The 18,360-nt window shown below is 36.3% G+C and overlaps 1 protein-coding gene across 1 annotated transcript in view; it reads right to left on the bottom strand.

Annotated features, from left to right (window-relative positions):
• The window catches only part of GALNT18 (polypeptide N-acetylgalactosaminyltransferase 18), a gene marked incomplete at its 5' end in the record, with an annotated part of 361,412 nt that overhangs the window by 101,447 nt on the left and 241,605 nt on the right, over positions 1-18,360 (bottom strand). Inside the window, one exon of the mRNA XM_083355851.1 lies at positions 14,597-14,763. Within this exon, the coding sequence (XP_083211977.1) occupies positions 14,597-14,763 (167 nt within the window). The remainder of the gene's footprint in view (positions 1-14,596; positions 14,764-18,360) is intronic.

Below are 18,360 nucleotides of genomic sequence, written 5' to 3'. Positions count from 1 at the left end.
GTCGGCATTTGTGAAGAGCTTTAAACCCTTATATATATAGAACCATCCATCAGCCACATGGGCAAGGCAGAGTTTGTTCAAGAGGAAATGTCTTGGTGATAAGTCTATTTTAAGAATTAAACCACAGTTCTCATGTGTGAGTCCCATGTCAAAATGGCGTAGCATTGTGCTTTTCAATGTATAACAATTATCCTTAAAAGGTTGCAAAAATGAAATGTGAAGACTGTAAAGTGCCACTCTATTTTACATAAAACTAAGTTTGTGAAAAGGTTCTAGAATTCCTTCTCACTTCAGGGACCTGAAGTCTGTTATTAGCCAACAGGAATACAACCAGAAAAGATTCACCATTAACTTCCTTGCCTTTGGCTTTTATCAAGAAGTTATGTTGATCTGTACTGTGTTCAGTTTTTATTCTATAAAACCTTTTTGGCTATAATGAGCAGAACATTATGTTTTTCTCTTCTCTTTCATTTGAAACGTAGTTATGTATTATGAAGATAGGGATTCTTATTGCTGAAATGAGTCTCACTGAAAATATTTTCCACAGGTTTATCTGATTAGTAGGAAGCATACCTGCTAACTATGTCTCCCAAACTGCACAGATTTTCTCCTCCAGTAGTAATAAAATAGCATACTGCTGTGCTCATTTTATAAAATATCTTTGGGAGCTGCAGAAAAGTTATTTTCTAAGAGGGATCACACTAACATAAAATGCAGTTTGGTTTTCTTTTAGCAATTCTTTAATGAACTCTGCTGTTGTGGTTTGTGAACTGGAATTTATGGTTCAGAATGCTATGAGAATTCAGCTAGCAGCAATTTATTCAATAAATCACAGATTATGCTTTGATTGTTTATGATTTGATGTGATTTATAAGGCCAGTTTCTGGGCTCTTTCATAAGCAAATCTTGCTCTAATCCAAGCTTTAACTAAAATATATAAAATTGCCAAATTTTATTTAAATAATTGTCTATAATAATAATAATAATAATAATAATAATAATAATAATAATAATAATAATAATAATAATAATAATAATAATAATGAAGTTGGAAGGGACCTTAGAGGTCATCTAGTCCAACCCCCTGCTCAGGCAGGAAATCTTATACCATTTCAGGCAAATAGCTGTCCAGTCTCTTCTTAAAAACCTCCAGTGTTGGAGCATTCACCACCTCTGGAGGCAGGTTGTTCCACTGGTTAATTGTTCTAACTGTCAGGAAGTTTCTCCTTAGTTCTAGGTTGCTTCTCTCCTTGACTAGTTTCCATCCGTTGCTTCTTGTCCTGCTTTCAGGTGCTTTGGAGAATAGCTTGACTCCCTCTTCTTTGTGGCAGCCCCTGAGATATTGGAACACTGCTATCATGTCACCCCTCACCCTTCTCTTCATTAAACTACACATACCCAATTCCAGCAACCGTTCCCTATATGTTTTAGCCTCCAGCCCCCTAATCATCTTTGTTGCTCTTCTCTGTACCCTTTCTAGAGTCTAGACATCTTTTTTACATCGTGGTGACCAAAACTGGATGCAGTATTCCAGGTGTGGCCTTACCAAAGCATTGTAAAGTGGTATTAGTACTTCACTTGATCTTGATTCTATCCCTCTGTTAATGCAGCCTAGCACTGTGTTGGCTTTTTTGGCAGCTGCAGCGCACTGCTGGCTCATATTGAAGTGATTGTCTACTAAGACTCCGAAATCCCTCTCACAGTTACTACTATTGAGCAAGGTACCACCTATACTATACCTATGCATTTGATTTTTCCTGCCTAAATGTAGAACCTTACTTTTTTCACCATTGAATTTCATTTTGTTAGATAGTGCCCAGTGTTTGAGTCTGTCCAGATCCTTCTGTATCTTAAGCCAATCTTCTGGAGTATTGGCTATTCCTGCCAGCTTGGTGTCGTCTACAAATTTGGTGAGTTCCCCATCTATCCCATTGTTAAACACTAGCCATGTGTTTAATTTCCTGAAGTCTTTATGAGCAATTTTCCTGTATGCTTCTCCTCAGTGTTTTAAATGTGATGGGAATGTGCTGTAATCTGCATCTGATTAAACTCAATTTCATACTTTCTGATGAAATGGAAATATTATTCTGTTCTTTCTGTTTGATGGAAAGCTTTCCAGTGATTTGCCTTTGCATCCAATTTATTATAAGTCAAGTCTTCTCCTCAATGTGCTTCCTTTATAACCATTAAATGGAGTTTAATAAACTGTCCTGAGAATAATTTATGGTCCCAAAGGTAGCTCTTGGAAGATGTTTGCTTTTGTTTTTTTAAAGACTGTTTTATTTTTTTACAGTTTGCCTTGATTCAGAGAACAAAAAAATATATTTGGTATTTTGACTTGATTTAACAAACAAAAAAATAAACAAAAAAGGCTCATATGTGCACAAAAGCACTTGAGATGCACTTCTTGCCCACTCAAAAGGAAGGCTCTGCAAATGGGAGATATATGGCACAATGTGCTCCTGTTAAGCAAGACGTAGCTCCTTGGTAACATCTGAGAAACACTACATAGGTTCCAAAGGAAACAAAACCAGATTCCTATATAATTTTGAGAGCCAGTTTGGTTTAGGTTAAGGTTAAGGTTAAGGCACCAGACTAAAAACCAGGAATATGTGAGTTCTAGTCCCGTTTTAGGCATGAAAGCCAGTCAGCTGACTCTGGGCCAGTCATTTTCTCTCAGCCTAACCCACCTCACACTTTGTGGTGGTGGTAAAAACAGAAGGAGGAGTATTAGGTATGGTTGCAGCCTTGAGTTATTTATAAAAATAATAAAGGTGTGATAAAAATTATTTTTTTAAAAAATCTGCTTGGATTCTATAAACCTTCCCTTCCAGTAAAGCAGATGAAGTGATCAATTCTGTTCCATTTAAAAAAAACATTTGATAAATCAGATTAACTACTGAATAAATCCCCCCCAGCTTTTTCTATATTTGTACTCCCAGTTAAAGTGACAGAAGAGAGAAAGTAATGGTGGTAAAAGGAATCACTATGTATGGCATATATAATTCAGACAGTTGATTTCCTTTGGTTAACATGACTATAGAACCTAGAATTTCATTGGACCTTTTCTTCTTTATCTATAAGCCCAGGAAAAGGACTTATAGATAAAGAAAAGCCATTATCCATATTACTTTAAATTACATCCTGCTTGTTTTACAAATGTCTTCCCAAGAAAAAGTAAACTCAGAAGTTCAGCGCAGTACAGTCCCATATTAACTCTAGGAAAGTGAAATTCCCCAAATTATACAGGCTAATTTCTTTAGTGATGATAGCAAAATCCTAAATTTTGGAATGGGATTTATTGTCAAACGTAACAGGAATTGTCAATTGGATTTGGAATGGCATTTGCCTTTATTCCTTGTTCCAGGAATGGATGTCTCTTCAATGAAAGGAAAGGAAAGGAAAGGAAAGGAAAGGAAAGGAAAGGAAAGGAAAGGAAAGGAAAGGAAAGGAAAGGAAAGGAAAGGAAAGGAAAGGAAAGGAAAGGAAAGGAAAGGAAAGAAGAGAAAGAAAGAAAGAAAGAAAGAAAGAAAGAAAGAAAGAAAGAAAGAAAGAAAGAAAGAAAGAAAGAAAGAAAGAAAGAAAGAATCTCCTTCTGATGGAACATAACATCTAATCTGATAGCTGCCTATGTAACACTTTTGTAATGTGCATTATATTTAAATACTTGATTTCAATGCATGTGCTGGTTTGAAGGCAGACTGGAATCTTCAAGGGTCCAGGGCAACACTGCAACAATAGTTTTAATGACCTATTATCTTAGGTACTATTGCCATAGGCCTCAAAGTCTCATTGCAAAACTCAAGTCTTTAATGTACTGTAATTATTTAAAAGGGTAAAAAAAGTGTTTTTCCTTCACTTTTCCTAAAGCCAGAGTCTTGTCTCACTTGAACAATCTGAGATATCAGCTCCCCAGACTCATTAGGGCACATGATGGTTCTTCAGTCATTCTAACACAGTACAGGATGGGATGGAGATGGAGACTAACACTCAGCCTCTCTAGCTTTTACTTCTAGTGTCTCTGTCTTGATGGGAAATGTCTGTCATGAATTTGTAATTCTCTTAGCCTTAATGCAATACGCTGCCTTTTGCATTCAGTTTCTTTTTTTCCGCCAATACAATCCTTGTTAACTGTATTTTCTCATTAACCATAATCTTTATCAACACACTTCTTCTATTCTGGTCACACACTTTTGTATACAGTCTACAATGATTTCATATCTATTCATTCTTGACCCTATCCTTTTTTTTTAAAACCATCAAATATAACTAGCCCATTCCCACTGCATTCAAATTACTTTTATGTTTCTGGGAATAATTTGAATAATTTGTTCAGATTAGTACAGATTGTTTTACCACAGCTTTTAGTCTCTTCAAACTTTGGAATTTTATGACTTGAAAATGAATAAATTTGCTATTAAAATCTTAATTTTGCCTACCATTTTCTACATATATTTTTCCAACAAAATGTTGTCACACTTTAGTAAGTCCTAGTTTTTCATAATGTAAACCTGACCAACAATGTGCTTTTATATGAAAAATCTTTAGGTAAAGGTAAAGGTTCCCCCGCACATGCGTGCTGGTTGTTTCCAACTCTAGGGGCCGGTGCTCATCTCCATTTCAAAGCTGAAGAGCCAGCGCTTGTTCAAGGATGTCTCCATGGTCATGTGGCCGGCATGACTAGATGCCAAAGGCGCACGGAACGCTGTTACCTTCCCACCGTAGTGGTCCCTATTTTTCTACTTGCATTTTTACATATCCACAAATTCAAGCTGAAATTTGATTTAGGAATCTGGCATTTTTTTCAACATCATAAAGCACAGTGTTCCCCACATATTATTTCATCCTGCCTTTTTATTTTCCCAGTTATTTCATCCAGATGCTATTTTGAAGCATTGAACAACAATTTGTGAAGTGCTGGGCCAAAATAGCAACAGATCCGTGCAGTAGCTGGTACTAAGCAATCATGAGAAAATGGAGAACACTTAGTAATTCTGTCAAGATGGTCTCAGCTGACAATTACAAGTAATAGTGATTCATTTTTCCATTTTTTTAATCCCATTTATATCCCGCCCTTCTCTGAAGACTCAGGGCGGCTTACAATTTAAAGCACAAATCAATGTGATTAGCAATAGCCTTCATTCTATGTATATGCCTGCTTATTAGGGCTTTGCCCCCCCCAAGCAGCATTATTACAAAGTCAGCTTATTGCCCCCAACAATCTGGGTCCTCATTTTACCTACCTCGGAAGGATGAAAGGCTGAGTCAACCTTGAGCCTGGTGGGATGCGAACCTGCACTAATTGCAGGCAGCTGGTGTTACTTAAGGAGGCATTAGCCCACTGCTCCACCAAGGCTTTAAGCAAGTACATGGTTTCCAGGCAGGAATCTATTAGTAATCCCAGAATATTATTTTCCAAGTTCTTCTGAACTAAGAAAAAAAAGGAGTTTTTGCTTGACAGCTGGAAATCTGCTCATAGTGAAGTAGCCAACTATAGACTATAGCCTAAAGATAGCTTGTTAACCAACTTCAAGTTCAGTCACTTTTTATCTATTTTTGGCAAATGAGAAAGGAAAGACAGATGTCATGCTAACTCGGAATTCTAAGAAATCTAGATCAAACACAGCCAATAGAAACCAAGATCAAAAGTTATGGATTATACAGTTTGCTTTCTTCTGAGCTAATTAAAAGGAGTTCAACTGGAGACTGGAAAAGATGTAAGGAGAAGAAAAGATTAAGCTTTAGCATAGTCATTTTACAATGTGTTTGTTAGGATTAGAAATATTTTATTTAGAGTGGCATATAATTAGACTAGGGACGCAGTGGCTCAGTGGGTTGGGACGCTGAGCTTGTCGATCAGAAGGTCGGCAGTTTGGCGGATCAAATCCTGAGTGCCGCGTAACAGAGTGAGCGCCTGTTACTCGTCCCAGCTTCTGTCAACCTAGCAGTTCGAAAACACGTAAAAATGCAAGTAGAAAAATAGGGACCACTACGGTGGGAAGGTAACAGCGTTCTGTGCGCCTTTGGCATCTAGTCATGCTGGCCACATGACCACGGAGACGTCCTTGGACAAGCGCTGGCTCTTCGGCTTTGAAACAGAGATGAGCACCGGCCCCTAGAGTTGGAAACGACTAGCATGCATGTGCGGGGGAACCTTTACCTTTACCTTTTATAATTAGACTTATCATAAACTTTGATTTTGGATGCACAGTGCATAAACTTGGAGGATTAAAGTGTAAAATATATATAAATCTTTTAAAACAGATGAGGCATTTTTCTTTTCAAATAGTTTTATACCAGATCTCCCCAGGAAAAGCTGACAGATGAAATACTTAAATAAAATGACCAAAAATGCTTCATTAAGCTAGAATTTGCACACTCCTAAAACTGCTTCTCATCATTTTATGGCATTCATACAATGGCATCTTTATGGCTTTGCTGCCTCAAACTATCTTTTAAAAGGACTTCAAAGAAGAGTAAGTGGAGACTCCACAACTATAATTGGAAGAAAAGTCTTCTATGGTTTAGTGAGAATCAAAGATAATTTGCCAGACACATGTCAACCTGCATGAATAAGTTAGTGTTGGGTACGTTTCTCAAGATAAATGTGAAGAAATGATGCATGAACATATCATCAATTTCATACCGAATATCAAGTCACCATATTAAAAAATAAGATAATTCAAGAATTTGTATTTAACATAAGCAGCTTGTTAAAAACTTGATTATGAAATGTTTTTATGTTGCTATTTTATTGATTTAGCCGTGTAGTTTATTGTATAAGATAGGTGGCCAAGTAAGTTAGAGTGTGTGTGTGTGTGTGTTTGTGTGTGTGTGTGTGTGTGTGTAAGAGAGAGGGGGGGAAGGAGGGAGGGAGGGGGAGAGAGAGAAAAAAAATGGAATTTTTAATCAATATTGTTACGATGCCAAGTGAACTGTTTCTCTCCTATGAACTATAATATAAACATGGCCCAAAATTAGGATTCTCATGGATATAAATATAAATATATCACAATAACCATGAACATACAGAAAATGATTCTTTACACTGCCTTATCTAGTTTGTAGTGGCATTTAATAAGCCCAACTATTTTTAAAAGAGAAGGTTTTGTGCAAAGTGAAGCATTTCCTTCTGAATCAAGGAGTATTGGCAGAGTATCTGAATAAACAGTAGTAGCTTAGTAAGATAATAATAATAATAATAATAATAATAATAATAATAATAATAATAATAATAATAATAATAAGTTGGAAGGGACCTTGGAGGTCATCTAGTCCAACCCCCTGCTAAGGCAGGAAACCCTATACCATTTCAGACAAATGGCTGTCCAGTCTCTTCTTAAAAACCTCCAGTGTTGGAGCATTCACCACTTCTGGAGGCAGGTTGTTCCACTGGTTAGTTGTTCTAACTGTCAGGAAGTTTCTCCTTAGTTCTAGGTTGCTTCTCTCCTTGACTAGTTTCCATCCATTGCTTCTTGTCCTGCTTTCAGATGCTTTGGAGACTAGCTTGGCTCCCTCTTCTTTGTGGCAGCCCCTGAGATATTGGAACACTGCTATCATGTCACCCCTCACCCTTCTCTTCATTAAACTACACAAAACCAATTCCAGCAACCGTTCCCTATATGTTTTAGCCTCCAGTCCCCCAATCATCTTTGTTGCTCTTCTCTGTACCCTTTCTAGAGTCTAGACATCTTTTTTACATCGTGGTGACCAAAACTGGATGCAGTATTCCAGGTGTGGCCTTACCAAGGCATTGTAAAGTGGCATTAGTACTTCACTTGATCTTGATTCTATCCCTCTGTTAATGCAGCCTAGCACTGTGTTGGCTTTTTTGGCAGCTGCAGCACATTGCTGGCTCATATTTAAGTGATTGTCCACTAGGACTCCGAGATCCCTCTCACAGTTACTACTATCGAGCAAGGTACCACCTATACTATACCTGTGCATTTGATTTTTCCTGCCTAAATGTAGAACCTGACTTTTTCGCAATTGAATTTCATTTTGTTAGATAGTGCCCAGGGTTCGAGTCTGTCCAGATTCTCCTGTATCTTAAGCCTATCTTCTGGAGTATTCCAAAGCAAAGTAGGCTCAAAGATTTCCATGCAATAAAAAACGGAGATTTACCTTATAGCTGAATAAAAATAGTACAAGACACACATTTTGGCCTTTTCTTTTTAACAGAAGATTTACTCAGTGTTAACTCCAGAAAATCCTAAATATATTTCTTAGCAACAAGGTGTGAAATAGTACCAGTGCATAATGCTACAGATTCATTCTGGAAGTGCTGTGTTTGCGCTTCCACACCTTCCAAAGCATTTTTTTTTCTGAATTCAATCAAAGCATTGCACAGTCTGCTAAAGAGATGTTCCAGTTAGGACTGTACTTGGAATGACCCTTGCTATTATATTTCTCACACAAGGGGAAAATCAGTCTTCCTTAATTTATCCCATTGGCAGCCCAAAGGGAATCTTTTCGGAAAGGTCCTATTGCAAGGAAAATATGGGGTAGACTTTAACCCTTCTTCTATGAATCACAAACCTGTTCTAGGAAACAATGTGGCTTAAAGACTTAAGAACTTAAAAACATGAAGACACCAAGAAAACAAAGGTCAAGAAATGCCAATCCAACAGGTCAGTTGTAACTGGAATTTCCCCCTTTTTAAATCTGTGCAAGAAATGAATAGAATAGAATAGAATAGAATAGAATAGAATAGAATAGAATAGAATAGAATAGAATAGAATAGAATAGAATAGAATAGAATAGAATGGAATGGAATGGAATGGAATGGAATGGAATGGAATAGAATAGAATAGAATAGAATAGAATAGAATAGAATAGAATAGAATAGAATAGAATAGAATAGAATAGAATAGAATAGAATAGAATGGAATGGAATGGAATGGAATAGAATAGAATAGAATAGAATAGAATAGAATAGAATAGAATAGAATAGAATAGAATAGAATAGAATAGAATAGAATAGAATAGAGCTGGAAGGGACCTTGGAGGTCTTCTAATCCAGTCCCCTGCTCAAGCAGGAGAATCTATACCATTTCAGACAAGTGACAGTCTCCAGAATTCAAGCTTTGACTGTTCATAAGCTTCAAAGGTCATAGTTTTCTCAGAATCGTTTAACTTTCTTGTATGAAGATTCAGCTGTATGTGTCACTGCATTCTGCAGCTTGTTTAATTCACTTATTTCTTTTGCTTTACTAACAATTTGTTTTGATCATCTATATTTTTTTTTATTTAAGACGAGAGTTAAGACAGTCTATTGTGGCTTAAAAATCAGGAAGAGTGTCTTAAAAGTGCTTCTTTAAAAGGCAACTGGACTGTTTTTTCCCTGAGGAAGAAGAAAAAGCCATTTCGCTTCTTATCCAAGAAGCTTCATCTAAGGGAGAATCTGATTAATTGGTCAGCAACTTTTCCGACTAATACATTTTAATAAAAGGCATACATTTTCATGAATTGCAGCTGTATTTAATAAAATGCATTAGTCGGAAAAGGTGCTACTGCAACTCCTTCACATAAGCTTTCAGTCAATCAGTTCTCTGCAACAGCCTATGAAAAAAGGGACAAAGAATCTCTAAAGGTATGAAAACATGGACATTAATTTTGGATGCTGTCTCCTTTATGATTATCTCTTGCAGATGTTTTAAGGAAACATTTGCAGCAGTTGAGTGAAAGAAACATTTCTATGGGGCATTAGATACAGAATGAGTTTATACAGAATGCATGCAATGCTCAGCATTTGGATTTCAAGATTTTATAATGAGATAATAAGAAGGGAATACATGTAGTCCTCACTTAATGACAGCAATTAGGACCAGAATTTTCCATTGCTAAGAGACATGGTTGCAAAATGTGACATCACATGACTGCACCACTTAATCATGACACTGCCACCAGTTCTGGTTGCTATTGTTGAGCAAATCCTGCCACATTGTTAAGTGTGACATCACGTAGTTACCATTTGTGACCTCCTGCCAACCTTCTCATTGATTTTGCTGGTTGGAAACCAGGAGTGAGTGTTGCAAATGGCAATCGCAAGACCATGGGATGCTGCAACAGAGGAATTGCAAGCTGGCTGCTAAATGTCTGGATAATAATCATATGACCATGGGAATGCTGCAACAGCCATAACTTTGAGGACTGGTCATAAGTACTACTCATTTAGTATCATTGTAAGTTTTATTGGATGAGTGACCATGTATAAAATAATATAGGGGTGTTTATTTCTTTTAAATTCAAGTTAGCCTTCTCACAAAATTTAGATGTTAGTAACCAACAACAAAGAAAACAGACTCAGTTATAATGGCATTGTTGGAAGACCTGAAAAATCAGGTTAGGGACCAATCACTATGGAGAAAATCTATTTATCTGGTCACTAAAGGTTAATGGCACATAATCAATGAAAAAAAATCTAAACATAAACACTGCAGCAGCTACTCAGCGCAGAAATGTTATACATTCTAGCTGATTTAACATTTAAAAAATCCTGCTATGGACTTATCAGAGAAAATGGGTATCCTGTACGCTTTAACTATATCTTTTTTTCATCCAGAACATGTAATACAGGGGTGTCAAACTGCCGGCCCACGGTCCAGATGTGTCATGCCGAAACCGCGCCCACCGCATTGCCAGCAATGGAAAAAAAAGTCACGATACATCACGACACGTCACATGACATTGCGAATTTGACACCCCTGATATAATAGAATACTTAAGGGATACATTTAAACACAGATATTGTCACATTTTAAACAATATTAGTTTTGAATCAAAAATAGCATAAGCTATTTAATATTTACATAGATGTTTATATCCCAGTTCTACAATCCAGAGGACTCTTGGATCAACTTTGAAATACGTTTAAACAATCAAATATAAAAACAAATTATGAACAATAAAATCACAATGGAAGAGCAAACCATCATAAAAAAAGTCTAACAACTGGAAATGAAAAGACTTTAGCTTCAATGACTTTGTGTGAACTGGAGAACAGGGGTTTCAAAACTGGATAATCTACCTCAAGTCACTATCTCTTTTTTTCTTACGAAAGCATTTGAAAATGATCTTATTATTTGAGGAATTTTATCTAACAATTCTGAGAGGTTTTAATTTCATTTATAGCCTAACCTGTAAAGATGTTCCTCAGAGAAAGCATAATATTTTCAGGCATTTAAATAATTAGACAGCTTTTTGCTGAAGAGGTGTCGACAAAAGCAAAACAAACATTTGACAACATATAGGCAAATTCTGGCTTAATGGTAACAGTAAATGACTGTGCTGTAAGATAAATAAGTAAATGGCCAGTTCTGACACTGTTGAGAAGTACGAAGAAGGATTAACTGAAATTGGTGCTGGAACCAATGCTTGATTTCTAATTTTTATATAAATAAATGATCAGGACTTAGTGAAGTGGTTATGTTTGCTCATGATACCAAACTGTTCAATGTGGTAAAATTGTAAAAAAGAGATCGAGAGATGTTCAAAAAGAATCTCTCCAGACTGTGAAAATGGATTTGTAAATGGCAAATCTAGCTCAGCGTAAACAATGTGAAATGATGCATGTTGATACAGATAATTCAAAGTTTATCTGTATATTAATGGGATCCAAAGTGTCAGTCAGGGACCCAAAATTATGGTAGAGAGCTCAATGAAAATGTCAACCCAGTATGCAGTTGTTGTAAAACAAGGCAAGTTCCCTGACTGAAATTGTTAGGAAGGGAAATGAAAACAGAACTGCTTATATAATAATTACCTTATAAATACATATATATGGTGAAGCCATAATTGGAATATGACACTAATTTTTGTCACTGTACTGTCACTGTACGTACAGGGCTAGAAAAAAATGCAAAAAATAGCCTATCAACATGTTTAGGGACTAGCATTGATTACAGGACTCCCATTATAAGATGGGCTACATCAATGAAGGATCTTTAGATTGGAATGAAGGCAGTAAAGAGAGCCATGATAAGATATATGTGTGTGTATATGTGTATGTATATATGTATATATGTATGTATGTGTGTGTGTGTGTGTGTGTGTGTGTATGTGTGTGTGTGTGTGTGTGTGTATGTATATGTATATGTGTGTGTGGATAGATAGATAGATAGATAGATAGATAGATAGATAGATAGATAGATAGATAGATACACAGACAGACAGACAGACAGACAGACAGACAAATTTTGCATGGCATAGGTAATTTGGATTAAAGAGCAGTTTTTCTGTTACACAAATAATGGCAGAGAAAATGCATATTTAATCTAAATGGCGAGAGATTCAGGACAAATCATTTAATGAGGAAGGCAAAAGTCAGTAGTTTTTAGGCTAGAGTTGGAAATTAGTATGTAAACACTACACAACTACTCAGCTGCAGGATAATGAAGCACCATTAAGAAAGTCAATTATTGAATGGAACAGATGATAAATAGAAAGCTGAGTCTGGATCACCATGGGAATCAGAGGGACAGATATATTTGCACAGCAGTGGACAAGCAACTGCTCATTTTGCTTCCTCCTTGTTGACAATAAAGATTTTTAATCTAGAGCTGGGTCTTTGAGACATCTCCTGACATCTAGCCTAGGTTCTGAGTTTTGCCATGTAATGTCTGGAGACCTGCAATTTACTGCTCAGTTTTAATCACTCAGGTCCAGCAACCTCAATGCCCAAAAATTCATTACCATTAATATGAGAGGAAAGGCATTGTATAAAGATCAAGAATTCACATGATGGCTACTGTTACTTTTGATCTAGTGGCCAATGACTTTCATCAATAACGTAACCAAATGGCTATTCTGATGGATTACCTAGCTCATGTAATGAAACATCTTGCCTAACCAGGTGGGAAAACTTTCCTAACATGTAGGGTGGAACTAATCATCACAACTAGGGGGACCCAGACTGACCCTAACACTTTTCAGTTAGAAAAATATGATAGAATCCAAATAAATTTAATTTCATTCTTGCTTGGTGTCTACTATATCTTTGAGATGAGTCAATTCCCCATGTGAACCACATATAATTTATAATTAGCATATAATGTGGTCAGTACAGAAATATGTTGTTGAGTTTCAACAGCCAACACAGGATATCAGCTAAAATGAAAAAAAAGGCTTTAATCAACCAGTTCAAAGATGAACTATCAGATGAAACATACAAGAAGTTCATTTATCAAGTTAGTCAGACATCATGACTAGATCGAAAACTCAAGGAATTTCTACAGAGATGAGACATGAATGGAAGACACCACTACAAATGGACCTCAATTTGCAACTAATTTGGAAACAGAATTTCAGTCATTGAACAAAACAGTCATTAATTGAGATAAGCATTTCACTCAAGAACTGCAGTCCGAATGGTTCTTCCAGTTGCAATTGTTGTGACTACAATGGTTATTAAACAGCCTGCCAACTCTTTCTATGTGCACAATGGGACTTTGTTGGAGACCTTGAAGATATAAGCTTCCTTTTTCCAGCCCCCAAAGAAGCTGCCCTCCCCTCTGTGCGTGTAAGAGAAATCCAGTGCTGCATTGGAGAAAACAATGCATGATCTGAGGTTTCCTTTTTCAGTCCACTACAGGAGTCACTCCCACCCCCATGCATAGAGGGGAAGGGAAATCCTTCAGCAGGTGGCAGCTTGCAGCCTTCCAGCCAGCTTCTCCATTGACTTCCTGGGGAAATCAGCAGAGAATATTGCAAATGATGATCACATGATTGCTGCCTATTCAATGTTTTCAAGGGTTGAAACTGTTAATGAATGTGGATGTGGTTTCTCTGGACCCAATGAAGAGTGACTGGAACAGCAAAAACTCATCAAGCATTCTTCCAATTTTATTTTGTTTCCCTAAATGTTTTTCCCCCCAATAGTCTTCCTACTCTTTTCCCTAATATTTGAAGTCTTACCTAAACTGGACCTCAAGGAGCTTACAATTTGATTGTGCCTATTTCATTTTTTTTTTTGTTTTGGGCAGTATCATTTTTTTCTATATCTGAGCTGTGTCTATAAAACTTCTGAGTTTAAACTTAGGGTCTGACCACTGCCATGTAAGCTCTAGAACTGAGCATGAAAAAAAAGGAAAAATACTTTTTTTTACATGACACGTAAATTAATCTATGGTAAACATTATAGAAAGGACAAGCAACTGGGATGGTTTTTAAAAGGGAATGAACAGGTTCATGAAGTATCAGACTGTCAATAGCTAATACTGGTAGTTATTACTTCCTCTATCATAGGCAATATGCTGTAAATACTGGTTGCTGGCAAATGGAATTCAAAGGAGGCTATCAACACCCTGCTGCTCAGGCTTATGAGCTTCCCAAAGAATCCAGTTGGCTACTGTGAGACAGAATGTGAATCAGATGGGCCTAATAGCCTGAAAAAGAGTTCTTTTTATGAAATTATGCATTTAGTGCAGATATAAAAGGAGAAACAAATACTGGGGAATAAAGGATCTTGACTAGCTTTGTTTTTCACAGCATCTTGTCAACTCCATCATCAAAGTCATCTTGAATGTAGTATGATTTCATTAAGAATGCATCAGAACACATACAAAAGCATGCCATCTATTTGGCACATGTTACTCACCATTGTTACTGTTGTCATCCACTAAAATAATCTCTTTCAACAAATGAGCAGGAGTCCTGTTGATTGCAGAATGAATGGATCGTAGAATCACTGAAAGAGCTTCATTCACAAATATGAAAACAACGCTGACTTCGGGAAGACTCTCTGGAAAGGTGAGGTTCTTGCACCTTTGGCAGGGGAAAAGAGAATTTAGTCCAAATTTTTGATTGAAATATTTAGAATTGCAAATTTGTACCATACTTGAGAAACTCCAAGTCATTCCAAGTTTAATTTAAATGAACCCTGTAACAACAAAATAAAGATACTCAGAGCCAGTGGCTCACCCAAAGCTGTGCATATGTTTCTTTATTGGATATACTGTACACTTGAGCATTTGAGAAATGGCTTAAAATATGTTGAGGACACATACACCCAACAATCCAATTTTCCTTGCCTCATGAAATATTATTTCATTTTTATTGGTTCCTGACTAGCTGCTGGAAAAGGCATACATATTTCATTTAGGTTCTTTAAACTCAATGTTAGATCTCTGAAGACTGTCATGACTGAGCTCAAGTAATACTTTTCTCCAGTGTCATCCTACTTCAGATAGGTTACAAAACAGTATTAATTACCCCCAGTCAACTGGAACTTTGGCTCCCAAACTGGAGTTGATTTTCTGGGAAAGCACCATTCTCCACAACTTGAAAATTCTCAAAAATGATCTTTAAAACAGCTGGTCATGTGTTATGTGAAATTGTCAAAAGGCAGCATTTTAAACCAAGAGTAAAAAATATGAAAGATAAGATCATTCAATGGGCTCTTATACACACTTTTCTCCTTATTAACCCAAATTAAGTTATTTAACCTGAAAGTAATGCTGCATATTTTATTCATGACCCTAATTTTGTGAAGTATTTGGCTTGTTATAACTAGTTGATTTTAATATACTTGTTAACATGCAATCTCAAAGCCGTCTCCTTGCAGCAAATTTGTGAAGGTATGTTATATTAAAATAAGAGGGCCTTGTATATCTATAGTCCCTCTAACAACACAACCCTCAGTTGTGTCTATGTGATGATTCTTAAAATAATGTGCAAATTCAAATGAACTGTTGTTATGGTTGCCAGAAAAATATATGCAAAAGGATATTATTCATATTCTATTTCAAACACAATTGGCAGCAAAGGGGAAAGTACTCAAAAGGTCTTTTCGTAAGTATTCCTATATAAATCAAATGTGTTCAGGATGGTACTACTGTTGTTCCTCATAATGGAAGGAGTGTAGTAAGCAGCATGCAGATAGTTCACTTAGAATAATGAGAAATTATTCTTCCATATTAAGCCAACCATTTGCAATCTGTTGTCAAATGCATTTCCATCACAAAAATACTGAATTCCATTTTTGCTTTCTATTAAAATGCAAAGTTCTCCTACAGAAGCTCCCAAACACTGTAGATGTGGCAAAGCTATTTGGCATCCTAAGCCTTTTCAGTTCAGATAAATGCACTTTTTGAGCGGCAACAAAAGGGAGGAGGATCATATATACACCTTTTCTCTATTGCTCCAATTGTAGTATATATGATTTATTAAGGGCATTTTAATGTGTCCCTTTACTGCACAGTGTTGCACTTTCTGTTTATTTTTTTTAACGTCCTTTTGTGTTCATAGTATCAGAGTCAGTGAAGAAATTAAGGAATAAATCTGCAGTCACTTTTTCTGGTGAGGAAAGGGGCATGTCAGGAAACACCGGGATAATTTCATGATAGAAAGAGAAAAAAGCAGAGCGGAACAAAATAAAAATAAAACAACAACAACAGAAATTAGCAACGAGAGCCATCATGCAGGCAAGTTGTAGGAAGTGGATGATAGGACTGGCATCAAGACACTAAGAAAATAATATCAAGTAGGCTGCAGCAAAAAGAAAGGCATTCATTAATGCTTTTAACTATTTTTAATAAAAAAAACAGGATAAAATATTACAAATAAACACAAGGGACTGCGTAATAAAGTGTGGTGGTAACAATGAAGGATGCACGCCTGCTACCATCAATCAACCATCCCAATAATAATGGGCCTTGGCTACTTTTAGGAGCATCCTCCTCAGGTAAACTCTGCCTGCACTATATCGGCTTGTAGGAGTGGATGCTCTGGGTGAAAGAAGCTAAGACCTACAGAATTTTCAGCATGTACCTCTTTTTATGTGAAAGAGGTTTGTCCTATGAGATCATATATTACATGTTCCTACATTTTGTTGCACAGTGAAAGCAATCATCTTCAGGAAGGCATCTGGACCTACCTGATAGCAGCAATAGTTTTAATGCTACAGGTTGGTCCATTTTTTGCAACTGGAAATAGTAGTGTAACGAGAACAGACTCTTCTGTGGCTCTGGTTATAAAATTTACCAAAATAATAATTTATGAAATGTGTAACTCTCAGCAACTCTGGGCAGCCCTCACAGACTGGACTATTATCCATCTCAATAATACAGAAATGATCATTATGGAGAGAAAACAGATCACAATCAGCTCAACAATCTAACATAGCTGTAGGTCACATAACAGAGAACAGATAGTCAATAAAGAAAGTCTTCAAACATTCCAGCAGAAAGAAATGGGTTCTCTTGGATACAGTCCATGTTTTCTTTACATACACCTATTTCTTTTTACTTCTAACTGTACTTGAAAGAAATATTACAAGTGAAATTTAAAATACAATTCCTCAGGATAAATTACAATAATTTGAAGGCTAACTTCTATTAAGATTCAATATGCTTCAAAGAAGCCAAGGCTACTCAATAAAACTCATGAGGAATGAGCTATTGCAGTATAAATTTTATTAAATGTTGAACATATTGCAAAAAAAATAATGTTGCATGTCCATTATATTATCAGTTTGCTTAATATTTGTAGGCTCGTGAATAATATTCAATGAATCAATATGCTAACCAGGCTACTGCTATATGTTCAGTTCAGTAAGTAAGAAGCCAACTTTTAATATGCCTCCATTTGTCAATACCAGTGCATAAGCAAAGAACATTTATAAGCATAAGGTTTAGATTACCCACAATTTTAAAAATGAGAAAAAATATTGATATTAACAGTATTGCCAAAAGATCAAGGTAAAATGCAAATATAATGAGCTCTTGTTTGTTTAAGCATCTTTTAGTATAGGGTTAATTATAGTTCTGATTTCTGTTTTCTTTATTATATTCATTCTTGGACTAAACATTAACCTGTGACATTATCTTTGCCATTTAAATGGTAATATACTTTATTGAAAGCCAAGACAAGAATTGTATATAAATTACCTTTATTCTTTTACAACAAGAATGAAGACCTTGTCTTCCACCCAGAAGTATTGGTCTGAATTGCCATCATCTCTTACACTGATCATGCTGGTTTGAGATTATGGGTGTTGAAACTCAATAACATCTGGAACGTCACAAAACTCCCTTTTTATGACTGTGTAATTCCTTAGTTATTTGGGGTAGAGTCAGGGTGAATTGATGGAGCTCAGAGTTAACTGACTGGGTGCCCTTCCTGACGCCACATGGAGTTCGCAGCAGAGTTCGTCCTAGGAGAGAAATATCTGATGCTGCCTTTGGTTCAACTCTCCTCCTTTCAAGTGAGAGGCAAGTGTCTTCACCACTATGCCACCATGCCATTCATCTGGAGCATCATATTACCTATCCTCATTGTACATGGTCAGATAGTGAATTAATGAGGGAAAATACTGGGGTCATTAAGTGATACCTCATGTGACTGTGACTTCTAACTTTCTTG

Source organism: Vipera ursinii (genome assembly GCF_947247035.1).
Source record: "Vipera ursinii genome assembly, chromosome: 1".
NCBI classification, from domain to species: domain Eukaryota; kingdom Metazoa; phylum Chordata; class Lepidosauria; order Squamata; family Viperidae; genus Vipera; species Vipera ursinii.
This window is presented reverse-complemented; position numbering and strand designations above follow the sequence as displayed.